This window comes from Pongo abelii, chromosome 9 (assembly GCF_028885655.2).
Source record: "Pongo abelii isolate AG06213 chromosome 9, NHGRI_mPonAbe1-v2.0_pri, whole genome shotgun sequence".
Taxonomy (NCBI): Eukaryota; Metazoa; Chordata; class Mammalia; order Primates; family Hominidae; genus Pongo; species Pongo abelii.
In genome coordinates this window covers 75,756,931-75,778,325 of record NC_071994.2, presented here as the reverse complement: position 1 = coordinate 75,778,325, position 21,395 = coordinate 75,756,931, and the positions used below count along the sequence as shown (strand labels likewise).

The following is a 21,395-nucleotide window of genomic DNA, read 5'->3' as shown; positions in this document are numbered from 1 at the left end:
TTTCGTTTCATTTCAGTTGGAAAGACATCTTTGATCACCAGATTCATGTATGACAGTTTTGACAACACCTATCAGGTATTTTGTTTTTGCCAATTTATTTGTTATCTATTTTGTGTTACAAGTAATATTCAAGATATTTTTAAAAAATTATTTACATGCAGTTGTGGATGTAAAAGTACTTTCTGTAATCTGTAAAATGCTGTGTAAATACAATGTGTAAATGATTTTGTCCAGTCCTAGGATAAACTTTATCGTTTGATTTGTCTCTTCCAAAGTCTGTTGAAATATATCTCCAATATCATCTAGGATGGCATTAGAAGTAATGGTGGATATTCTCTATAGATTTTGTCCAAGCCTAGGATTCTGTGACATTTTTTATCTACACTTGAAATGAAGAATAAATGAATAATGAAATTAGAAATCATTAACAGAAGGTTATTTGGTACATTCACAAATATGTGGAAATTAAACAATATACTCCTAAATAATTAATGTCAAAGATGAAATCACAAGAGAAATTAGAAAATGCTTTGAGATTAATAAAAAAGAAAACAGCATACCAAAACTTATGGTATACAACTAAAGCAGTGCTATACAAAAAAGAGATACTAAATAAATGACCTAACATTCTACTTTAAGAAACTGGAAGAAAACTAAACCCAAAGCAAACAGAAGGAAGAAGCTATTTTAAAATTTAGATTTTATCATTATTCCTGTATGGTGAGGCCAATAGATCAGGAGATGATTGCCATTGAAAAGATAGTTTGTTATACTCACAGATCCCAAGAGAAGAGGGCATGCCATGCCAGAGGGGGCCACATGGGGAAGCACTGGGTCAGTTAAAAGGCGGGTGGCTGGGGAAATGTGGACAAAAGCCTTGATTGTGGTTTTCGAGGGAAGAGGCACACAAGACAGGGTAAGCAGGTTTAGGATTAGCTAGTTCAGATAATTTCAGGGGTTCTGGGGTTGAGGGGCTGTTCCTGGTTGTCTAGTACCTGGCCCAGGTGATTAAGGCAGTGTAGTATTGGCCCTCAGTGTCATAGAGGAGGTGCTGGGGTATTGGCTTTGGATTGATTGGTTTGCCTATGAAAGGAGTACTCAAAGGTGAGTTTACTATCTCTAAGGAAAAAGCTAATCCTGGCAGGGGCAGTCCCTCCAGTGTCAGCAAGGACCCTGATGTCAAAACATCAAAACTATAGAAAGTAAAAAGACATGCTTAATACAGAAGTTAATAAAGTTTAAAGTAGAAATATATGAAAGAGAGAACAGAAAAACAGTGGAGGAAATCAATGAAACCAAAAGCGGTTCTTTGAAAAGATCAAAAAATTGACTAACTTTAGCTAGACTGATCAAGAAAAAAAAGAAGACTCAAGTTCTAAAATCAGAAAAGAGGGAACATTACCACCAACCATACAGAAATAAAAAGGGTTGACTGGGCACAGTGGCTCATGCCTGTAATCCCAGCACTTTGGGAGGCTGAGGTGGGTGGATCACCTGAGGTCAGGAGTACAAGACCAGCTTGGCCAACATGGCAAAACTCCATCTCTACTAAGAATACAAAAATTAGCCAGGCATAATGGTGGGTGCCTGTAATCCCAGCTACTTGGGTGGCTGAGCCAGGAGAATCGCTTGAACCCAGGAGGCGGAGGTTGCAATGAGCTGAGATCATACCACTGCACTCCAGCCTCGGTGACAGAGTGAGATTCCATCTCAAAAATAAAAAGGGTTACAATGGAATGCTGTGAACAATTATATGCTAACTAATTAGATGACAGGTAAAATGGACAAATTCCAAGAAAGACACAATCTACTAAAACTATCTCAAGAAGAAATAGAAAATCGGAATATATCTATAATAAGTAGAGAGAATTAGTAATAAAAAAACTGCCCACATAGAAAATCCCAGCATCAGATAATTTCACTGGTCAATTCTATGAAACATTTAGAGAACAACACCAATACTTTGTAAAACTCTTCTGAAAAATAGAGGAGAATACTACCCAACTCATTCTGTGAGGTCAGTTACTCTAATATTCAACCCAGACAGAGATATCAAAATTAAGCTACAGACCAATATCCCCTATGAATATAGACACAAAAATTGTCAACAAAATACTACCAAACTGAATCCAGCAATATGTTAAAAAAGATATACACTATTATTTTTATTTCATTTATTATTATTATTATTTAAACAAAGACAGACTTGCCATGTTGCGCAGGCTGGTATTGAACTCCTGGGCCCAAGCAACCCTTTCACCTCGGCTTCCCAAAGTGCTGGGATTACAGGCATGAGCCACCACACCTGGCCTATGTGTCATTTAACAAATGGAATATACAAAAAGCAATAAACATAATACATTATTTGAATAAAATAAAGGACAAAATCACATGATCATTTCAATGTACACATAAAAAACATTTGACAAAATCCAGCAGCTTTTCATGATAAAAACGTACAACAACAAACTAGGAATAGAAGGAAACTTCAAAATGGTAACGAGCATCCATAAAAATGCGACATCTTATATACTTAATGTGAAAGGCTGAACGCTTTCTAAGATCAGAAACAAGTAAGGGTGTCTGCCTTCACAACCTACACAGTTTCAATACAAAAAATCAAAGAACAAACTAAAAGGAATAAATTAGTAATCTTAAGAGCAAGTACTTTGAGGCACGAAGCACATTGTAAATCTTTTACCATGTTAACTCTTTGAAATTTTTTTTTATTACCACTACTTTTCAGTTATGAAATGTTTTTGTTAAACAATTGGGGAGCATAGATTTAAATTGCCTTGTTAAATGAATTTTAAAAATTTTAAGTTAAAAAAAGTTACTCTTAATCTACTTATTCATTTTATATGTATTGTAGTTAGCATAAAAACTTGATTTCATTTGTCATTCTATAGATTAAAGAAAAAAACTTGATTTCAATTGCTTTGTCTTTGTAATATAGCAAATGTTAATCTGATTAAGGCTGTCACTCATTAACTGCTGCTGTCTTGATTATTAAACCATTTTTATTTTTTAGAAAGCTTTTCAGGGTAATCTTAAAATCTGAATCCTCTTAGTATGTATTTTTCCACATTTGAAGTATTTATTTCAGGAATATGGCTTCTGAATTGAATCTTCCTGAAAAACAAAAACATGGGCATTTCTATTTTAGGAAAGCTATGTAATGAGCCTTAGAGTTGGAAGCACCTTTATTTATGTCTTAGTTCTACCATTTAGTAGTTGGATGGGTTTGGATCAATTATTAAATTTTTCAGAATCCATATTTTCACATCTGTAAAGTGAGAATCATAATCCCTATGGATGGTGACTCCATTCTTTTTTTTTTTTTTTTTTTCCCCAAGAGATGGAGTATTGCTTTGTTGCCCAGGCTGGAGTGCAGTGGCATGATCATAGCTCATTGCCACCTTGAATTCTTGAGCTAACGGGATTCTCCTGCCTCAGCCTCCTAAGTAGCTGGGACTGCAGGTACACACCACCACTCCCAGCTAATTAAAAAAATTTTTTTTTGTACACATGGGTTTTTGCCATCTTGCCTAAGTCTTGAACTCAGGCTCAAGAGATCCTCCTGCCTCAGCCTCCCAAAGTGCTGGGATTACAGGGATGAGCCAACATGCCTGGCCAAAAGCTCTATTCTTTTGTGATTATTACCATTTACCATTGAGAACAACATTGATTGTTTTATTTCTTTCTTTGAATACTTTAGCACTTGTTTTCATAGTACTGCTCTTCATTATAACCTGTCAGCATTTTAGACAACTGTAATGTTCACATAGACAAGCTACTAGCCTCTACTTTTCATTTCCATAATCTCAGACCTTCTCTGAAAATCATGTATTCTCTTCTCAGACCACAATCTTGTATCCTTCCAATTTTTTTATTCAGGTACTTTTACTATAATAGTTTCTACTCCGGTGGTTCACATCAAAACCTTCAACCCATTAATTCCTCCATGTTATTTTTATTATATTTTTTAATTTTTTAAAAATAATTTTTCTTCTAATTTTTTTTTTTTTTAAGACAGGGTTTCACTCTGTCACCCAGGCTGGAGTGCAGTGGTGTGATCTTGGCTCACTGCAGCCTCCATCCCCCCAGGCTCAAGTGATTCTCCCACCTCAGCCTCCTGAGTAGCTGGAACTACAGGTGTGCACCACTATGCCTTTTTTTTGAGACAGAGTCTCGCTCTGTCACCCAGGCTGGAGTGCAGTGGCGCAATCTCGGCTCACTGCAAGCTCTGCCTCCTGGGTTCACACCATTCTCCTGCCTCAGCCTCCCACGTAGATGGGACTGCAGGCACCCGCCACCACGCCTGGCTAATTTTTTGTATTTTTAGTAGAGACAGGGTTTCACTGTGCTAGCCAGGATGGTCTCGATCTCCTGACCTCGTGACCCACCCGCCTTGGCCTCCCAAAGTGCTGGGATTACAGGCGTGAGCCACTGTGCCTGGACTTTTTTTTTTTTTTTTTTGAGACGGAGTCTTGCTCTGTCGCCCAGGCTAGAGTGCAGTGGCGCAATCTCGGCTTACTACAGCCTCTGCCTCCTGGGTTCAAGCGATTCTCCTGCCTCAGCCTCCCGAATAGCTGGGACTACACACGCGCACCACCACACCTGGCTAATTTTTGTATTTTTAGTAGAGACGGGGTTTCACCATATTGGCCAGGCTGGTCTCAAACTCCTGACCTTGTGATCTGCCCACCTTGGCCTTCCAAAGTGCTGGGATTACAGATGTGAGCCACCACGCCTGGCCTTTTTTGTATTTTTAATAGAGACAGGTTCTTGCCATGTTGCCCAGACTGATGACAAACTCCTGAGCTCAAGCAATCCAGCTGCCTTGGCCTCCTAAAGTGCTGGGATTATTGGCATGAGCCACCACGCCCGGCCCTTCCATGTTGTTTTTAAACATCTGGTCCTGTGTCTTCTGCTTACCTTTCTCCTTTTTTAGCTTAGACTCAATGGGAAATTCTTTAACTTTCTAGCCTCTCTGGTTTGGCTATGTCCCCACCCAAATCTCATCTTGAATTGTAACTCCCACAATTCCCACATGTTGTGGGAGAGATCCAGTGGAAGATAATTGAATCATTGGGGGTGGTTTCCCACATGCTGTTCTCATGGTAATGAATAAGTCTCACGAGATCTGATGGTTTCATAAAGGGAAACCCTTTTCGCTTGCCTCTCATTCTCTGTTGTTGCCTCCATGTAAGAAGTACCTTTCGCCTTCCACTATGATTGTGAGGCCTCCCCAGCCATGTGGAACTGCAAGTCCATTAAACCTCCTTTTCTTTATAAATTACCCAGTCTCAGGCATGTCTTTATCGGCAGCGTCAAAACAGACTAATACACTTCTCTTTGGTTCAATCACATATGCTTGGCAAAATTCGTGTTATGAACCCAGTCATCTCATTTCTCCTCATTGGTTCTTGAATACATTAATGTTTCTAGTGTCGTTTACCAAGCACTCTTTGGAGTAACTATTTCATACTAACTCTATACTCCTCAAAACCTAACTTTACCACTTTTACCACTCTTCTTTGACCCTTACTTTGAAGACCTTGCTTCTTAGGGAAATGGAAAGTATAAGGCAGGAATGCCCTTATTTATTTTTCTTACCACATCATCTGGGTACATGTAACAGTATTTATACTAATCCTCTTTCATTCCAGTATACTGCAGTAAATGCCCTCTTCCTATCAAAAGCCATTCCCTAACTGTGCTAAATCTTATCTTCTCTGGCATTTGTCATTCTCAACATCTTCATTATTCTTTATTTCCTGGAGTTTTTGTTATGTACCAGGCACTATTCTGCATCCTGGGTATATAGCATACCGCAGTGAACAAACCAACCAACCTTACTCTCATGGAACTTCTAGTGGGGAGAAGTTGGACATTTAACAGTTAATCAAATAATTTATTAATCTAGTCAAAAGTGCTATAAAGAAATACATTTAGGAGGCCAGGCGCAGTGGCTCATGCCTGTAATCCCAGCACTTTGGGAGCCCAAGGCAGGTGGATCACAAGGTCTGGAGATCGACACCATGCTGGCTAACACGGTGAAACCCCGTCTCTACTAAAAATACAAAAAATTAGCTGGGCCTGGTGGGGGGCGCCTGTAGTCCCAGCTATTCGGGAGGCCGAGGCAGGAGAATGGCATGAACCCGGGAGGCGGAGGTTGCGGTGAGCTGAGATCATGCCACTGCACTCCAGCCTGGGTGACAGAGCGAGACTCCTTCTCAAACAACAACAACAACAACAAAACCCGAAATGCATTTAGGAAAACATGATCTTAGCATGATAATGATTGTGGCCTTTATACTACTACCTAGCTGCATAATTTGTAAGTCACAATTTGCTATTTTCAGAGAAGGAAGAGAGTGCTGTTCTTGACTTATATACTATAAAATTTACTTTTAGTCAGCTTTGTGATGTTGCCTATGTATATCAACAAATGTACTTTGATGTTCGAATTAATATATTCTCAAGTGAATGTTTTTGTCATGGAAGAGAAAATGAACTGTTCAGTGGGATATCTTTTTCTTTGCTTTTGGAGTCACCTTTTGAATTGCTGTTGTTTTACATGCTTTACATAGCTGTTCTTGAGTGTGAACTTTCTGCAGCCTATATGCAGTAATCCCATATTAAGTCAAAGTGAATGAGAAATGCATAAGCGTTTATATGGAATTTGAGAAACAGTTCAATTTTTTCTTTAAAAACCTATTTGTTAGAAATATTTGCTGTACAGGAATTGACATACATAAAGTTTGTGGTGTTTTATTTATGTAACTAAAAAAAAAATCTTATATATTGAAATGCAAGGTACTGGTTTACAGTATATAGATATGTGGGTAGGAATGGTGAGAGTCATTTTCTTAGCCTTTATTGAGTATCCTATCTAAAAATATCGACACCATACCATAATACCTTCTATTGTCCTTTTCCTGTTTTTTTTCTCTTATACTACTCTCTAACATACTATTTTACTTAATTAGCTTATTGTTTGTCTGTCTTAGCAGACTGTAACCTCTGCAAGGGCATAGATTCTTGTCTGCTTTTTATTCTTTTACCACAGGATTCTCAGCTTCTAATGATGGTGCCTAGTAGGCAATCAATAAATACTTCTTTCGGCCAGGCGCAGTGGCTCATGGCTGTAATCCCAGCACTTTGGGAGGCCGAGGTGGGCAGATCACTTGAGGTCAGGAGTTCGAAACCAGCCTGGCCAACATATAGTGAAACCCCGTCTCTACTAAAAAATACAAAAATTAACTGGGTGTGGTGATGCACACCTGTAGTCCCAGCTACTTGGGAAGCTGAGGCAGGACAATTGCTTGAACCTAGGAGGCGGAGGTTGCAGTGAGCCAAGATCACCACACTGCACTCCAGTCTGGGTGACCGAGAAAGACTCTGTCTCTCAAAATAAATAAATAAAATAAAATAAATAAGTAAAATAAATCTTTCTTTTTTTTCCCCCCAGTATTTGGAAGGAATAGAGTTCAATAAATATTCCTGATGAATGTGGACAGGTTTACATGATTTTTAAATGTGTTCCGTCCAATTTGGGTAGAGACTAACTGCATGTTTGTTCATCACTCTAGTACCTTACACAGTATTTGCAAGTACGTGCTTAATAAATATTTGAAGAGCAAGCTGGGCACATTGGCTCATGCCTATAATCCCTGCACTTTGGGAGGCCAAGGTGGGGGGGATCACTTGAGGCCAGGAGTTCGAGACCAGCCTGTCCAACATGACGAAACCCCATCTCTACTAAAAATACAAAAAGTAGCAGGGCTTGGTGGTGGATGCCTGTAATCCCAGCAACTTGAGAGGCTGAGGCACTAGAATTGCTTGAACCCAGGAGGCAGAAATTGTGGTGAGCCGAGATCACGCCACTGCATTCCAGCCTGGGCGACTGAGCGAGACTCTGTCTCTAAATAAATAATTGATGAACGAATAAATGAGAACTAAATGGGGCAATGTGTATAAATCGGCACTTTGTAGATAATTTATGTCATTTACTGTAGCTTTCATTCTTGAATATATGTAAAAACATGTAAAGACTTACCAACATTGCATTGATTTTTCATATAAAGATACTATCTTTAGGCGGGGTGCAGTGGCTCGTGCCTATAGTCCCAGCGCATTGGAAAGCCAAGTGGGGAAGATCTCTTGAACCTAGGGGTTCCAGACTAGCCTGAACAACATGGCAAAACCCTGTCTCTACAAAAGAATACAGAAATTAGTGGGGCATGGTGGCATGCACCTGTAGTGCCAGCTACTCGAGAGGATTGCTTGAGTCAGGAGGTTGAGGCTGCACTGAGCCAAAATCACACACCTATATACCAGCTTGGGCAAGAGTGTGAGATCCTGTCTCCAAAAAAAAAAAAAAAAAAAAAAATATATATATATATATATATTTAAATTTTATTTACAGAAGCATCAGAAAAGAATAAAATACTTAGGAACAAATTTAACAAACAGCATAAGACTATACAAAACACTGCTGGGAGAAATTAAAGGAGACACATGTATTAGTTTGTTCTCATGCTGCTAATAAAGAGATAACCCAAGACTGGGTAATTTATAAAGGAAAGAGGTTTAATAGACTCAGTTCCGCATGGCTGGGGAGGCCTCAAGAAACTTACAATCATGGCAGAAGGGGAAGCAAACATGTCCTTCTTCACATGGCAGCAACAAGGAGAAGCACAGAGCAAAGAGAGGGGAAATCCTTTTATAAAACCATCAGATCTCGTGAGAACTCAACTATGACACACACAAAATTCTATTTTTCTGCCAACAGAAATAAAATCCCCAACTGATGGACCACTTTTCTGATCTAGTTTTTGATTGTTTTTTAGGAACTTAAAATTCTTAGTGACTCATATTTTAAATGCACAGACTCAGTTTCTGTTTTAAGGAATATGGCACAAAGATATTTAGGGAAAAAGTATGTATGTACACACACACACACGTATACATAGTGTATGTGCACACAAACATTAATGAGGTGGTTAAACTTCTAAAATAGAGTCCATATCAACATCCTCTTTCTGGGGTCGTTTGTCTTTCTTCCATTCTTTTTATTTATCTCCCCTAATTAATGATGGACTGTTTTTTAACTTGTATACTTTTTTTCTTTCTTTTTTGTAGTTTGCCTTCTTTCTATTCTCTTATTATTTCACCATTTTCTCTTGATAGGGAAAACAGCAGCCAGGCAGTAGAACTTTACATGTGTTTTCACCACAGAAGGAAGCTATCATTGTGTGGTACAGAGGAAAACTTGTTTTCCTTACCTAATGACTTTTATTTTATATTGGAAAAATCATGTCTCTTATGGAAAGTTATGATGTTTGTGAGTCTCTGGCTGTCTATGGCATTAGGACAGTTGACAATATATCAACAATATTTTATAAAACTGCTCTTGGGGCAAATACTTACCATTCTGAGTGGAGAACAATCAGATACTCAAACTAAAGTTCAAATACCCATATTTAAACCAAAGTTGCCATTATCTTGTTATTTGTAAAATGAGAAAAATAGGGATGAGAATAAGCTACCTGGCAGGAATGTATAAAGATTAGAGATGATCATGTAAAAGGCTTAAAACAATCTCTGATATGAAGCAAGTGCAGAATACATGGAAGTCATTATCACTGGAAATTTTGTTTGTCCTTACTTGTCCTTAATTGACTATGTTGTATTGATTTGTTTATTCATTATTTCTTCCACAATCATGAATCCCATTTGAATCCTAAACTGCTGACCACCATTAAACTATTATTATTTGTTAACTTCTTTGTTTTGTTTTACAGGCAACAATTGGCATTGACTTTTTATCAAAAACTATGTACTTGGAGGATCGAACAGTGAGTAATATTTTCAGTGTGCAATTTTCTGCAACATTCCAGGTTAGAAAACTGCGATCAAAATTATCAATGATTGTCACCATAAGAAGTACTTAGCAAAGTTACCAAAGATAGTTTACAGTTGTTGAGAAAAACTCTTATTACCGAGTGAGTAGTACTTGGCAGTCATCTTGATTTGGAAAAACGAAAACAAAGAGCTTTACAGAGAATTAAAGGAGAATTTTTATGAAGAAATTAAAGTTACTAAAGACCTTCTAAATGCCACTCTTGAGGCATTCAAAAAGATTTCAATTTGTGAACTTCAAGATTTTTTTTGTCAGGACAGGATGCGTATCAAAGTGACTGACAAAAAAGAAGTTATGTGGGCCGGGTGTGGTGGCTCACACCTGTAATCCCAGCACTTTGGGAGGCTGAGGCAGGTGGATCATCTGAGGTCAGGAGTTTGAGACCAGCTTGGCCAACATGATGAAACCCCGTCTCTATTGAAAATACAAAAAATTAGCCAGGCGTGGTGGCGGGCGCCTATAATCCCAGCTACTTGGGAGGCTGAGGCAGGAGAATTGCTTGAACCCAGGAGGCGGAGGTTGCAGTGAGCTGAGATTGCGCCATTGCACTCTAGCCTGGGCAACAAGAGTGAAACTCTGTTGCAAAAAAAAAAAAAAAAAAAAGTAATGTGTATTTATTTGTTGGATTTTTGTCTTTCATCCTTTGAAATGTTTTCTTTAAATACAATGTAAAATCTGTATTCTAGCCCACTACCCCTTGAAGAGATACTTGTCACCTAAACAGTGAATATCTTAAATACAGTATTTTAAGACCTGCACCCAAAAACATTATTTTATTTCCAGTGTTATTTCTTATGTGATTTTTTTTTTTTCTGAATATTCTCTTTTATGTTTTGATATATAGCACGTCATTTCTTAAAATTTGAAAGCGGCCGGGTGCGGTGACTCACACCTGTAATCCCAGCACTTTGGGAGGCCAGGGTGGGCACATCACCTGAGGTCAGGAGTTCAAGACCAGCCTGGCCAGTATGGCAAAACCCCATCTCTTCTAAAAGTACAAAAATTAGCTGGGCATGGTGGCGGGCGCCTGTAATCCCAGCTACTTGGGAGGCTGAGGCAGGAGAATCATTTGAACCCGGGAGGCAGAGGTTGCAGTGAGTTGAGATCACACCGCTGCACTTCAGCCTCAGTGACAAGAATGAGATTCTGTCTCAAAAAAAAATTGAAAGCTTGGAAACGACTTTATCATGATGCAAGAACTTGATACTTGTTTTCAGGCTTTTCTTCCTGTAATATAGATATGAGATAGCACGTAAAGACATTTTTATGTAGGGCTGCAAAAAGTCTTCCTCCTTTTTGTTACATTATACACACATGTGCGCGCGTGCGCGAGCACACACACTCGCATGTTCTGGGGAAAAAATGTAGGAGAGAAATACAAGCACAGTAGTTAAAGACCCGGTTTCAAAGTATTCTAGACCCAATAGGAAAGAGACACATTTTAGCTTGAGAGAAGCTTTCAAAGAAGCATTAATTCCTTTACTCTGATAGCTTAGGCTGCTCATCGACATTTACCTTAGGTTTTTTTGTTTTGTTTTGTTTTTTTCTCTATTTAACCATCAACAGTCTTTTTGCCACCTGGAAGGCATAGGGATTCAAATAGGTTTTAAGTAGGGAAAAAGGGAAGCCATATTTCTGATTCTGTGAAATTTTTCCCAGTGGCATTTTCCAGTCATTTATGTTTGGAGTGTGCAAATTTTTAATATTTCTCCCTTTTGAAAAAGGAGTTTTGTGTTATTTTCATTCCTCACTTCCTGCAACCTCTTGCATGAGTCTTCTTTCTACTTCCTTCCCACCCTCTCCCTTTTACAAAAAACATTGTTTCTTTTTTCTTTTTAGTATTAGTTTGGTTTTTTTTTTTTTTATTTATTTTTTCCCATCTCACAGATCAGGCTTCAGCTGTGGGATACTGCGGGTCAGGAACGTTTCCGTAGCCTCATTCCCAGTTACATCCGTGATTCTGCTGCAGCTGTAGTAGTTTACGATATCACAAGTAGGTATATTGCAATGGGTTGACCTTTCTTATTTTTCTTGCCTGTTTGACTGATTTTGTTGTTAGGTACGATTGCAATTATGGGACACAGCAGGTCAAGAGCGGTTCAGGAGCTTGATTCCTAGCTACATTCGTGACTCCACTGTGGCAGTTGTTGTTTATGATATCACAAGTGAGTGGAGGGAATTATGCATTTCTAATCTTCTTTCTACCTTTAGCTTAGCTGCATGCATGTTCTTGTCTTGTGCTTGTTTTCCTTACTGGCATGTAAAAATAAGTTTTATCATAGTAAATTACATACCAGCCAGGTCAGAAATATTTGCTTTGGTGTTTATACCAATATGCTTTATATGTAACTGTGCCAGGTTTTTTGCCCCAGAAATTTTCTTTTGGGTCCAACTATGAATCCTCTTCAAGGGTTTCTTAGTATCCTGTTATTCGTAAACCATACCATAATTATAGTTGGAGGAATGTTTCCTTGATCTCAGATTTCTCTAAAATAAAATAATCTGCATTTAAGTCTCTTGCCAAGTTTTCCAAATCCTCCAAGCTTTCTATTGAGGCTATTACAAGCTTCTGCTAGCCAACTTTTCTCTGCTTTCCCCTTCCAGCCATTCTGTCTCTGTAGAGGAAGACAGAGAAAACATAATGTACAGTTTTCTATTAATCTTTTTTATTTGAATCATATTTTGGTTCTGTGACTGATTTACTTTGTTGCTAACAAATTACACTTTCATTTCTCTCCAAGAAAAAAATTTTAAATAGGAGGTGAAACAACTGGTAGTCTTTTTCTTTTTTCTAAAGATTGAATAATGCCTGTGGCCTTTTAAGTGACTGTAAATTTTCCGTGAAGCATTGGTGACTGACAAGAAAATGCTTTCTGATTGAAATTGCCTTTGTAAATTGGTTTATGACATATTAGGCAATATTAAACATTATTCCATGTAGTGGTTCATAATTTATAGGAAAACCAGGGTCTTGAACTCCTGGGCTCAAGTGATCCTCCTGCCTCAGCCTTCTAAAGTGCTAGGATTAGGCCGGACACAGTGGCTCACGCTGGAAATTCCCATACTTTGGGTGGCCAAGGCAGGCGGATCACCTGAGGTCAAGAGTTTGAGACTAGCCTGACCAACGTGATGAAACTCCATCTCTACTAAAAATGCAAAATTAGGTAGGTGTGGTGGCGCATGCCTGTAATCCCAGCTACTCGAGAGACTGAGGCAGGAAAATCTCTTGAACCTGGGAGGCGGAGGTTGCAGTGAGCCGAGATCGTGCCATTGCACTCCAGCCTGGGCAACAAGAGCAAATCTGTTACTATACATTTTTGCATATCTCCTCAATTAGGAATCGTTATCTAATAATGAATAATTGTGCTGGCAAAATTAGAAGATTGCATTCAAGGACTTTTTTTGAGATAGGTGCTATATGCAGTCTTTCTTCCTTTGCACCTTTACTTTGGGTTGCTGTTTGTTTAAAAAAAAGAGGTATGTTCATATTGTGCATTGACTTGTTTTGTAGCTTTAAAATGTTTGTGCTTACTTTAACCACAGCAAGTGAAACCTAGTATATATTTTTTTTAAATCCACAAATGTGATTCAAATATTAGTATGTTGTTTTCTTTAGCTGCTGTAAGAAGTGTTGAAGTACTCTACTTAGAATCCAACATTAGAAAAGATAAATTTTATTACAAGCGTTTCTGATGCATTAAACAAATAAACTTTAGGTTAAAGTGATCACAAACTGAGGAAGCAGTGCAAACAGTGGTGTTGAAAGCTATTGAAAGGCTTTACAAATTTTCTGGATGTGTTGGGACTTACTGGCTGACATACTTTGGAAAATGCTTTCTTCGTCATGTTTGGTATGTGTAAGTGATCAAAAAAGCGTTGTGGCAATGTGACACCATATTATCTGCCATAGCTGTCCTTATATTTCAAAAAGTTTTTTTTCAGTTAAATACTACATTGCACTCATTTGATCATGTTCAAAAAATTTTTAAACTACTCTAAAAGGAACCTTGAATATTTTATTCTTGTAATTTGTTTAAATTGCTGACAGTTGTAATCAGATAAAATGGAGTTATGTTGCAGGCACATTAAAAGTGGAGTACTAATGTGCCAGCCCCCTTCCAACTTCCAGGGCTTTTTTGGAGGGAGGTGCCCACCACCTGGGGATGCATTTTTCAGCAACACTAATCTCTCTGTCTACCCTCCTGTACCAGATGTTAACTCATTCCAGCAAACTACAAAGTGGATTGATGATGTCAGAACAGAAAGAGGAAGTGATGTTATCATCATGCTAGTAGGAAATAAAACAGATCTTGCTGACAAGAGGTATGGAGTTATTTTATGTGTGTGTAATGTTTGATTTCTGTGATGTGCAGCCTTTTATTTTTGTTCACTGAGAAATTGTTTTGAAAGGAGACGTGCTTAATCCTTAAGTTTATGTCCTCCCCTGCTTTTCTTTAGCATGGGAACCTCAAATATACATGTAAACATTAAACACCCAGTCCTTAAGGGAAATGAATTTTATTTTGTTTAAGCCCATGTGTAAATAACTCTTGTGCAAATTTGTTTAGACATGAAGCCGGTAAATATTTTGCATTTTTTAGATCTCATAAGTATGAAAAGTGTTTTGTTAAAGAGCAAGCCATTTTGGAAAAACCTTATCTTTAAAAATTGTTCATAATGATTAAATGCACACTCTTTTCTTAGTAGTCTTCTTATAAACATTCATTATAATTCAGTGGTGTGGATTTTTGTTTTTTGGTTGTTGTTTTTTAATTGTGTGGCTGAGCCAGACTGTGTAGTTGCACTGAATAGCTTGATTGTGATACCTTAGTCAAATGAGCAAAGCGATATTCAAGTCACAGGATGCAAAATATATTAACATTCACTGTAGGACCCATGGCTTGAATATTTGCTTTCAGCATTCTTAAGTGATTTACTGCATATTCTTTCTGCTTTAAACAGTTTTGACCATACTACTTAACAGTAAGAGCTTTTACTATTTATTTGTTTATTCATGAGATGGATATTGAAATTCAGGTAATGAACTCGTGATATTAATTCAAGTGTTGCAAAGAAAGCCAGTGTTAAAAGACTTGTGGAGATGTGAAGCCCATTTCTGCCCATGGCACCTCAGTTAGAATTGGTAGTACAGGCCGGGTGCAGTGGCTCACAACTGTAATCCCAGCACTTTGGGAGGCCAAGGACGGTGAAACACGAGGTCAGGAGTTCAAGACCAGCCTGGCCAAGATGGTGAAACCCCGTCTCTACTAAAAATACAAAATTAGCTGGGCACTGTGGCATGCACCTGTAATCCCAGCTACTCGGGAGGCTGAGGCAGGAGAATCGCTTGAACTGGGGGAGCGGAGGTTGCAGTGAGCTGAAATTGTGCCACAGCACTCCAGCCTGGGCAACAGAGTGAGAGTCCGTCTCAAAAAAAAAAAGAATTGGTAGTATAGTTGCAAAAAAGTCTTTCTTAATTTAAAAGTAAATTCGAAGTGATTTCATCTTTTCTTTATAAAAATATTTTTTGGACATGAATTGCTATGAAGGAAATTTTCACTATTTTATTTATCCTCACTCTAGAGACTTTGTAGGTACTTTTTTTTTTTTTTTTTTTTTTTTTTTTTTTTTGAGATGGAGTCTCATTCTGTCGCCCAGGCTGGAATGCGGTGGTGTGATCTCAGCTCATTGCAACCTCCACCACCTGGGTTCAAGCGATTCTTCTGCCTCAGCCTCCTAAGTAGCTGGGATTACAGGCACCTACCACTACGTCCTGCAAATTTTTGTACTTTTAGTAGAGACGGCGTTTCACCACATTGGCCAGGCTGATCTTGAACTCCTGACCTTGTGATCCACCCGCCTCAGCCTCCCAAAGTGCCAGGCGTGAGCCACCGCGCCCTGCCAGTACCTTTATTTTATTTATTTATTTATTTTTGAATTGGAGTCTCGCATTGTCACCTGGGTTGGAGTGCAATGGCACGATCTTGGCTCACTGCAACCTCTGCCTCCCAGGCTCACGCGATTCTCCTGCCTCAGCCTCGCGAGTAGCTAGGATTACTGGCGCCTGCCACCATGCCCGGCTCATTTTTTGTATTTTTAGTAGAGACGAGGTTTCACTATGTTGGCCAGGCTGGTCTCAAACTCCTGACCTTGTGATCCGCCCACCTTGGCCTTCCAAAGTGCTGGGATTACAAGCGTGAGTCACCGCGCCCGGCCTCTTCATTTTTAAATAGAAAAATTGTATATCTGAATTGTTTCCCTTTATAGCCAGTTATCTGAGGAGGATGCTTATAAGGATTTTTTTTATTGCTTAATGTTTCAGTTGAATGCACAAATGGTAGAAACTTATCAAATTATATATATATATATATATTTTTTTTTGTTTGAGATGGAGTTCCCTTCTTGTTGCTTAGGCTGGAGTACAATGGCACAATCTTGGCTCACCGCTACCTCAGTCTCCCAGGCTTAAGTGATTCTCCTGCCTCAGCCTCCCGAGTAGCTGGAATTACAAGAGCTTGCCACCACATCTGGCTAAGTTTTGTATTTTTTAGTAGTGACGGGGTTTCACCGTGTTGGCCAGGCTGGTCTCGAACTCCTGACCTCAGGTGATCCACCCGCCTCGGCTTCCCAAAGTGTTGGGATTACAGGCATGAGCCACCACGCCCTATCTGAAATTATATTTATAATAATTTTTCTTTAAGGTAACATTTGTCAGTTGCTTTGAAATTACCATCTTTCTTGGTAATCTTTGCCAGACTATCATCTCTCAACTGTTCACATTTAAAAGAATTAGAGCTTGTTTATTCCACTAAAATGATTTTCAAATGGGTAAAAGACTTAATTTTTTAAAGCATCTTTATATTTTGGCCTTTTATAAGCATGACATGAAATTCTGAAGCCATAAAGGGAATGATTGATAAGTTTGAATACATAGAGAGCATATTCTTCTATTAGATTGATTATGATTCAGAAAATTTAAATGCACAGTATTTTCGTGCAGTGGTGCAATCTCGGCTCACTGCAAGCTCCCCCTCCTGGGTTCGTGCCATTCTCCTGCCTCAGCCTCCCGAGAAGCTAGGACTAGGCACCCGCCAGCAAGCCCGGCTAATTTTTTGTGTTTTTAGTAGAGACGGGGTTTCACCGTGTTAGCCAGGATGGTCTTGATCTCCTGACCTCGTGATCCACCTGCCTCGGTCTCCCAAAGTGCTGGGATTACAGGCGTGAGCCACCACGCCCAGCCGTGAAAGCCAAATGAAAATAAATGTTTTAAGGAGAAAACAGTTATTAACTATGCCAAATGCTCTGTAAGGTCAAACCAAATGAAGACTGAGAATTAACCATTGGATTTAGAAGTTTGGAGGTTATTAATGTTGTTGACAAGTAGTCACACTGAAGTGGTGGGGTTGAAAATCTCACTACAGTAGGTTCAAGACAGAATGCCCCTCTCACCTCTGAAGTTATAAGATAAAATGAACAAGATGACCCTATTTATATTAATAATAGTAAAAGAAAAATCTGGCCAGCGTGGTGGCTCATACCTCCCAGCACTTTGGGAATCTGAGGCAGGCAGATCACTTGAGGCCAGGAGTTTGAGACCAGCCTGGCCAACATAGCGAAATCCTGTCTCTACTAAAAATATAAAAATTAGCCAGGTGAGGTGGCACATGCCTGTAATCCCAGCTACTTGGGTGGCTGAGACATGAGAATCACTTGATCCCAGGAGGTGGAGGTCAGTGATCTGAGATCGTGTCACTGCACTCCAGCCTGGGTGACAGAGTGAGACTGTCAAAAAAAAAAAAAAAGCCTCTATAATTAATGCAATGTGGTCTTGCTGCATGAAAAGTTACAGAAAAGTAGAACAGAGTAGAAAAGCTAGAAACAGGCGAGCGCGGTGGCTCATGCCTGTAGTCCCAGCACTTTGGGAGGCCAAGGCAGGTGGATTACCTGAGGTCAGGAGTTCGAGACCAGCCTGGCCAACCTGGTGAAACCTTGTCTCTACTAAAGATACAAAAATTAGCCGGTACGTGCCTGTAATCCCAGCTACTCAGGAGGCTGAGGCAGAAGAATTGCTTGAGCCCAGGAGGTGGAGGTTGCCATGAGCTGTGATCGTGCCACTGCACTCCAGCCTGGCTAACAGAGCGAGACTGTCTCAAAAAAAAAAAAAGAAAAGCTAGAAACAGACGCAGTTTCATATGGAAAATAAGTATGAAGGTGGTACCTCAAATCACTGGGGAAAATGAACTATGTAATAAATTGATTGGAGTAACTGGTTAAGTGTATAGAAAAGAAAATTGGATCAAGTTCTCATATTACACTAGGACAAATTCTAAAGGGATTAGAGATTTAATTATGAAAATAAAATAAGGACTAACTGGTTCTTAATGATACTAATGCTGTGACACAAAATAAGGGAAAATGTAAAGTTTGATTACTTAAAACATTATAAACAAAGCAAATGGCAAACTATGGAAAAGTATTTGTAAATCGTATCAAAAATGGCTAATATCCCAAATAAAAAAGCCTCTAAAAATAGAGAAGATAAAAGATAAACATCACTATAGAATAATTGGCTAGAAATATGAACGGTTCATGGAGAAAGTAACATAGCTCTTAATTATCTGAAAAGAAGCTCCGTCTTGCTCTTACTGAAGTACTGATTGAAACTGCACTGAGAAATATTTTTGCCTCAGATTCAGACTGCCAGAATTCCAAGTTTGTTGAAATCCTCTGCTAGCAAGGCTATAAGGAAAACAGTTACTCTCATAAATTGCTGAGGCAATGCAGAATGGTAATACTCCTATGGAGGAGAGAGAGTTGATTTTTGGCAATATCTAATATAGACATTTAGCCTTTGACCTGGAAATCCCACTTCTAGGAATCTCCTCAAGATACATTGGTAAGAGTACAAAAAGACATATATACAAGTCTATTTCCTATAGCACTATTTGTAATACCTAGCACTATTTGTAATATCTAAAGACTATAAACAACCCAGGTGCCCACAAAAAGAAAATGGTTTGACAAACTTATGAACATCCTTTTAAAGGAGTACTAGACAGGTACAAAAAGGAATGAAGAATGTATATATAACTATGGAGTGAATCTTCAGGGTATATGACTAAGTGAAAAAATGCAAGGTGAAGTAGTATGTAACATATGGTATAGTTTACTTAAGAGAGAAATACAGATGTATATACACGTTACCTAAAACAAAATGAGGACCCTACTGGGCTGCCATCCCAGCTGGACTGCTGCTGTGGAGCTCAGCATCAAGTACTTCCAGGAGAAGCTTCAGCAGGACCTGGAGGCAGAGCATGGTGGAGGTAGAGGATACAACCCTCATACCACTGTGCTGTATGTCCATCTTTTAAGTCATGGTGGTGCCTGCAGAGTTTGAAGGAAAGCCACTGCTTCAGAGATACCAGGTGGTAAATGCATGCCTAGTGGAAGTGTGCTCCTGTGCATCTATGCCTTTGAGCAGAAAGCCTTTGAGTCCCAATTAGTGGGCCCATGAGTGGCCAAAATGAGGGACTGGGACCTGTATAGCCATTAAACTATAAATCAGGGCCAAAAAGGAAAGATAAATTATAAGTTTAAAGAAAATGGGCTAGGCATGGTGACTTACACCTCTATTCCCAAAGGAAGCTGAGGCAGAAGGATCATTTGAGGTCAGGAGTTCGAGGTTACAGTGAGCTACAATCCTGCCACTGCACTCATGTGTGCAACAGAGCGAGACCTTGTCTCAAAAAAAAAAAAAATTAACTTTTTTTTTCAAGACTGAGTCTCTCTCTGTTGCCCAGGCCGGAGTGCAATAGCACAACCTTGGCTCAATGCAACCTCCACCTCCCGGGTTTAAGTGATTCTCCTGCTTCAGCCTCCTGAGTAGCTGGGACTACAGGGATGCACCACCACGCCCAGCTAATTTTCATATTTTTAGTAGAGATGGGGTTTTATCATGTTGGCCAGGCTGGTCTTGAACTCTGACCTCAAATGATCCACCCGCCTTGGCCTCCCAAAGTGCTGGTATTACAGGCGTGAGCCACTATACCCGGCTAGATCTTAACTGTTTTTAGTAAACATGTTGGTGATGATGTTGGATATTTCAAAATGATTGTCTGTATTCTGCATAAAATAAATGAATACTTTGCTTAATGATCGTCTGGGAACTGGGATTTTGGACACGGGAGATGGAAATACAGATATAAGATTAATAAAGTGAAATATAAAAAATATAAGCGTGGGGGCCGGGCGCGGTGGCTCACGCCTGTAATCCCAGCACTTTGGGAGGATCACGAGGTCAGGAGATCGAGACCATCCTGGCTAACACGGTGAAACCCCATCTCTGCTAAAAAACCACAAAAAATTAGCCGGGCGTGGTGGCAGGAGCCTGTAATCCCAGCTACTTCGGAGGCTGAGGCGGGAGAATGGCATGCACCTGAGAGGTGGAGCTTGCAGTGAGCCGAGATCGTGCCACTGCACTCCAGCCTGGGTGACAGAGCAAGACTCCGTCTCAAAAAAAAAAAAAAATATATATATATATAAATATATATATATATAAGCATGAATTCATTACATTTTTCAGCATTTGAAAATTTTTAATATTTTCTAGCTCTGTCTACTGAAAAGATTTAATCCAGGAGGAATGAGCCCACATTACCATATGTAAATACTGTTTCTTTCCAAAGGAACCAGGGCTACTTGAAGAAATGACAGTTTAGGCATCTGGGCCAGAAAATGTAAACAGTGGGGCTGGAACATCATGTCATACCATAAATCAAAGAAATTATTAAAGACCATTGAGGTTATCTCAGATTCAGGAGAGCCCACTCAAAGAATCTCTACTGGTCAAACTGTAGGAAAACTTGAAAATCAGTAATTACTATAAAATATGTTTAAATCCACGAGTCGTAATAATAATAATAATAATATACTTAAGGAGAAAACTCATTGGTCACCTTTGGAAGATGCCAGAGACTGACTCGAGCATTTATCCTCCTTTCCTCTCCCTCCCTCCGTCACTCCCTCCTTCCTTGTTCTAAGTGCCTCAGGATAACCAAATAATTGAGAAAGTTTCTTTCTGAAGAAGTATTTAATTTGCTATAAAGGACATTGGAATAACTGGCAGTAAAGGACATTATTGGGATAATTGACAAGAATAAAACCTATAGATTTAATGATGGTATGATGTTGATGTTAATTCCCAGATTTAATAATTGTACTGTGGTTATATAAGAGAATGTCCTTGTTTTTAGGAAGTTCACACTGCTGAAGTGTTTAGGGCTAAAGGTCTGCAGATTGACAGCTTACTCTCAAACAGTTTTTTAAAAGTGTTTTAGAAAATTTATATACACAGAATGAGAAGATAAAACAAGCAAATGTAAAATCTTAACAGTTGGAGTGTTATGTAAGAGAATGTTCTTGTTTTTAGGGAGTGGAGAATTCTAGAATAATAATTTCTTGTAGG

The 21,395-nt window shown here is 39.1% G+C and overlaps 1 protein-coding gene across 9 annotated transcripts in view; it reads left to right on the top strand.

Moving 5' to 3' along the window:
* RAB6A (RAB6A, member RAS oncogene family) overlaps positions 1–21,395 on the top strand; it is a 112,449-nt gene that overhangs the window by 57,061 nt on the left and 33,993 nt on the right. For 5 of the 9 annotated variants that reach the window (XM_054523720.2, XM_054523717.1, XM_054523721.2 and 2 more), the window contains 4 exon segments: positions 17–75; positions 9,813–9,866; positions 11,991–12,096; positions 14,143–14,254. In XM_054523720.2, coding sequence (XP_054379695.1) covers positions 46–75; positions 9,813–9,866; positions 11,991–12,096; positions 14,143–14,254 — 302 coding nt within the window. In that variant the 5' untranslated portion in view covers positions 17–45. 9 annotated transcript variants of the gene reach the window in all.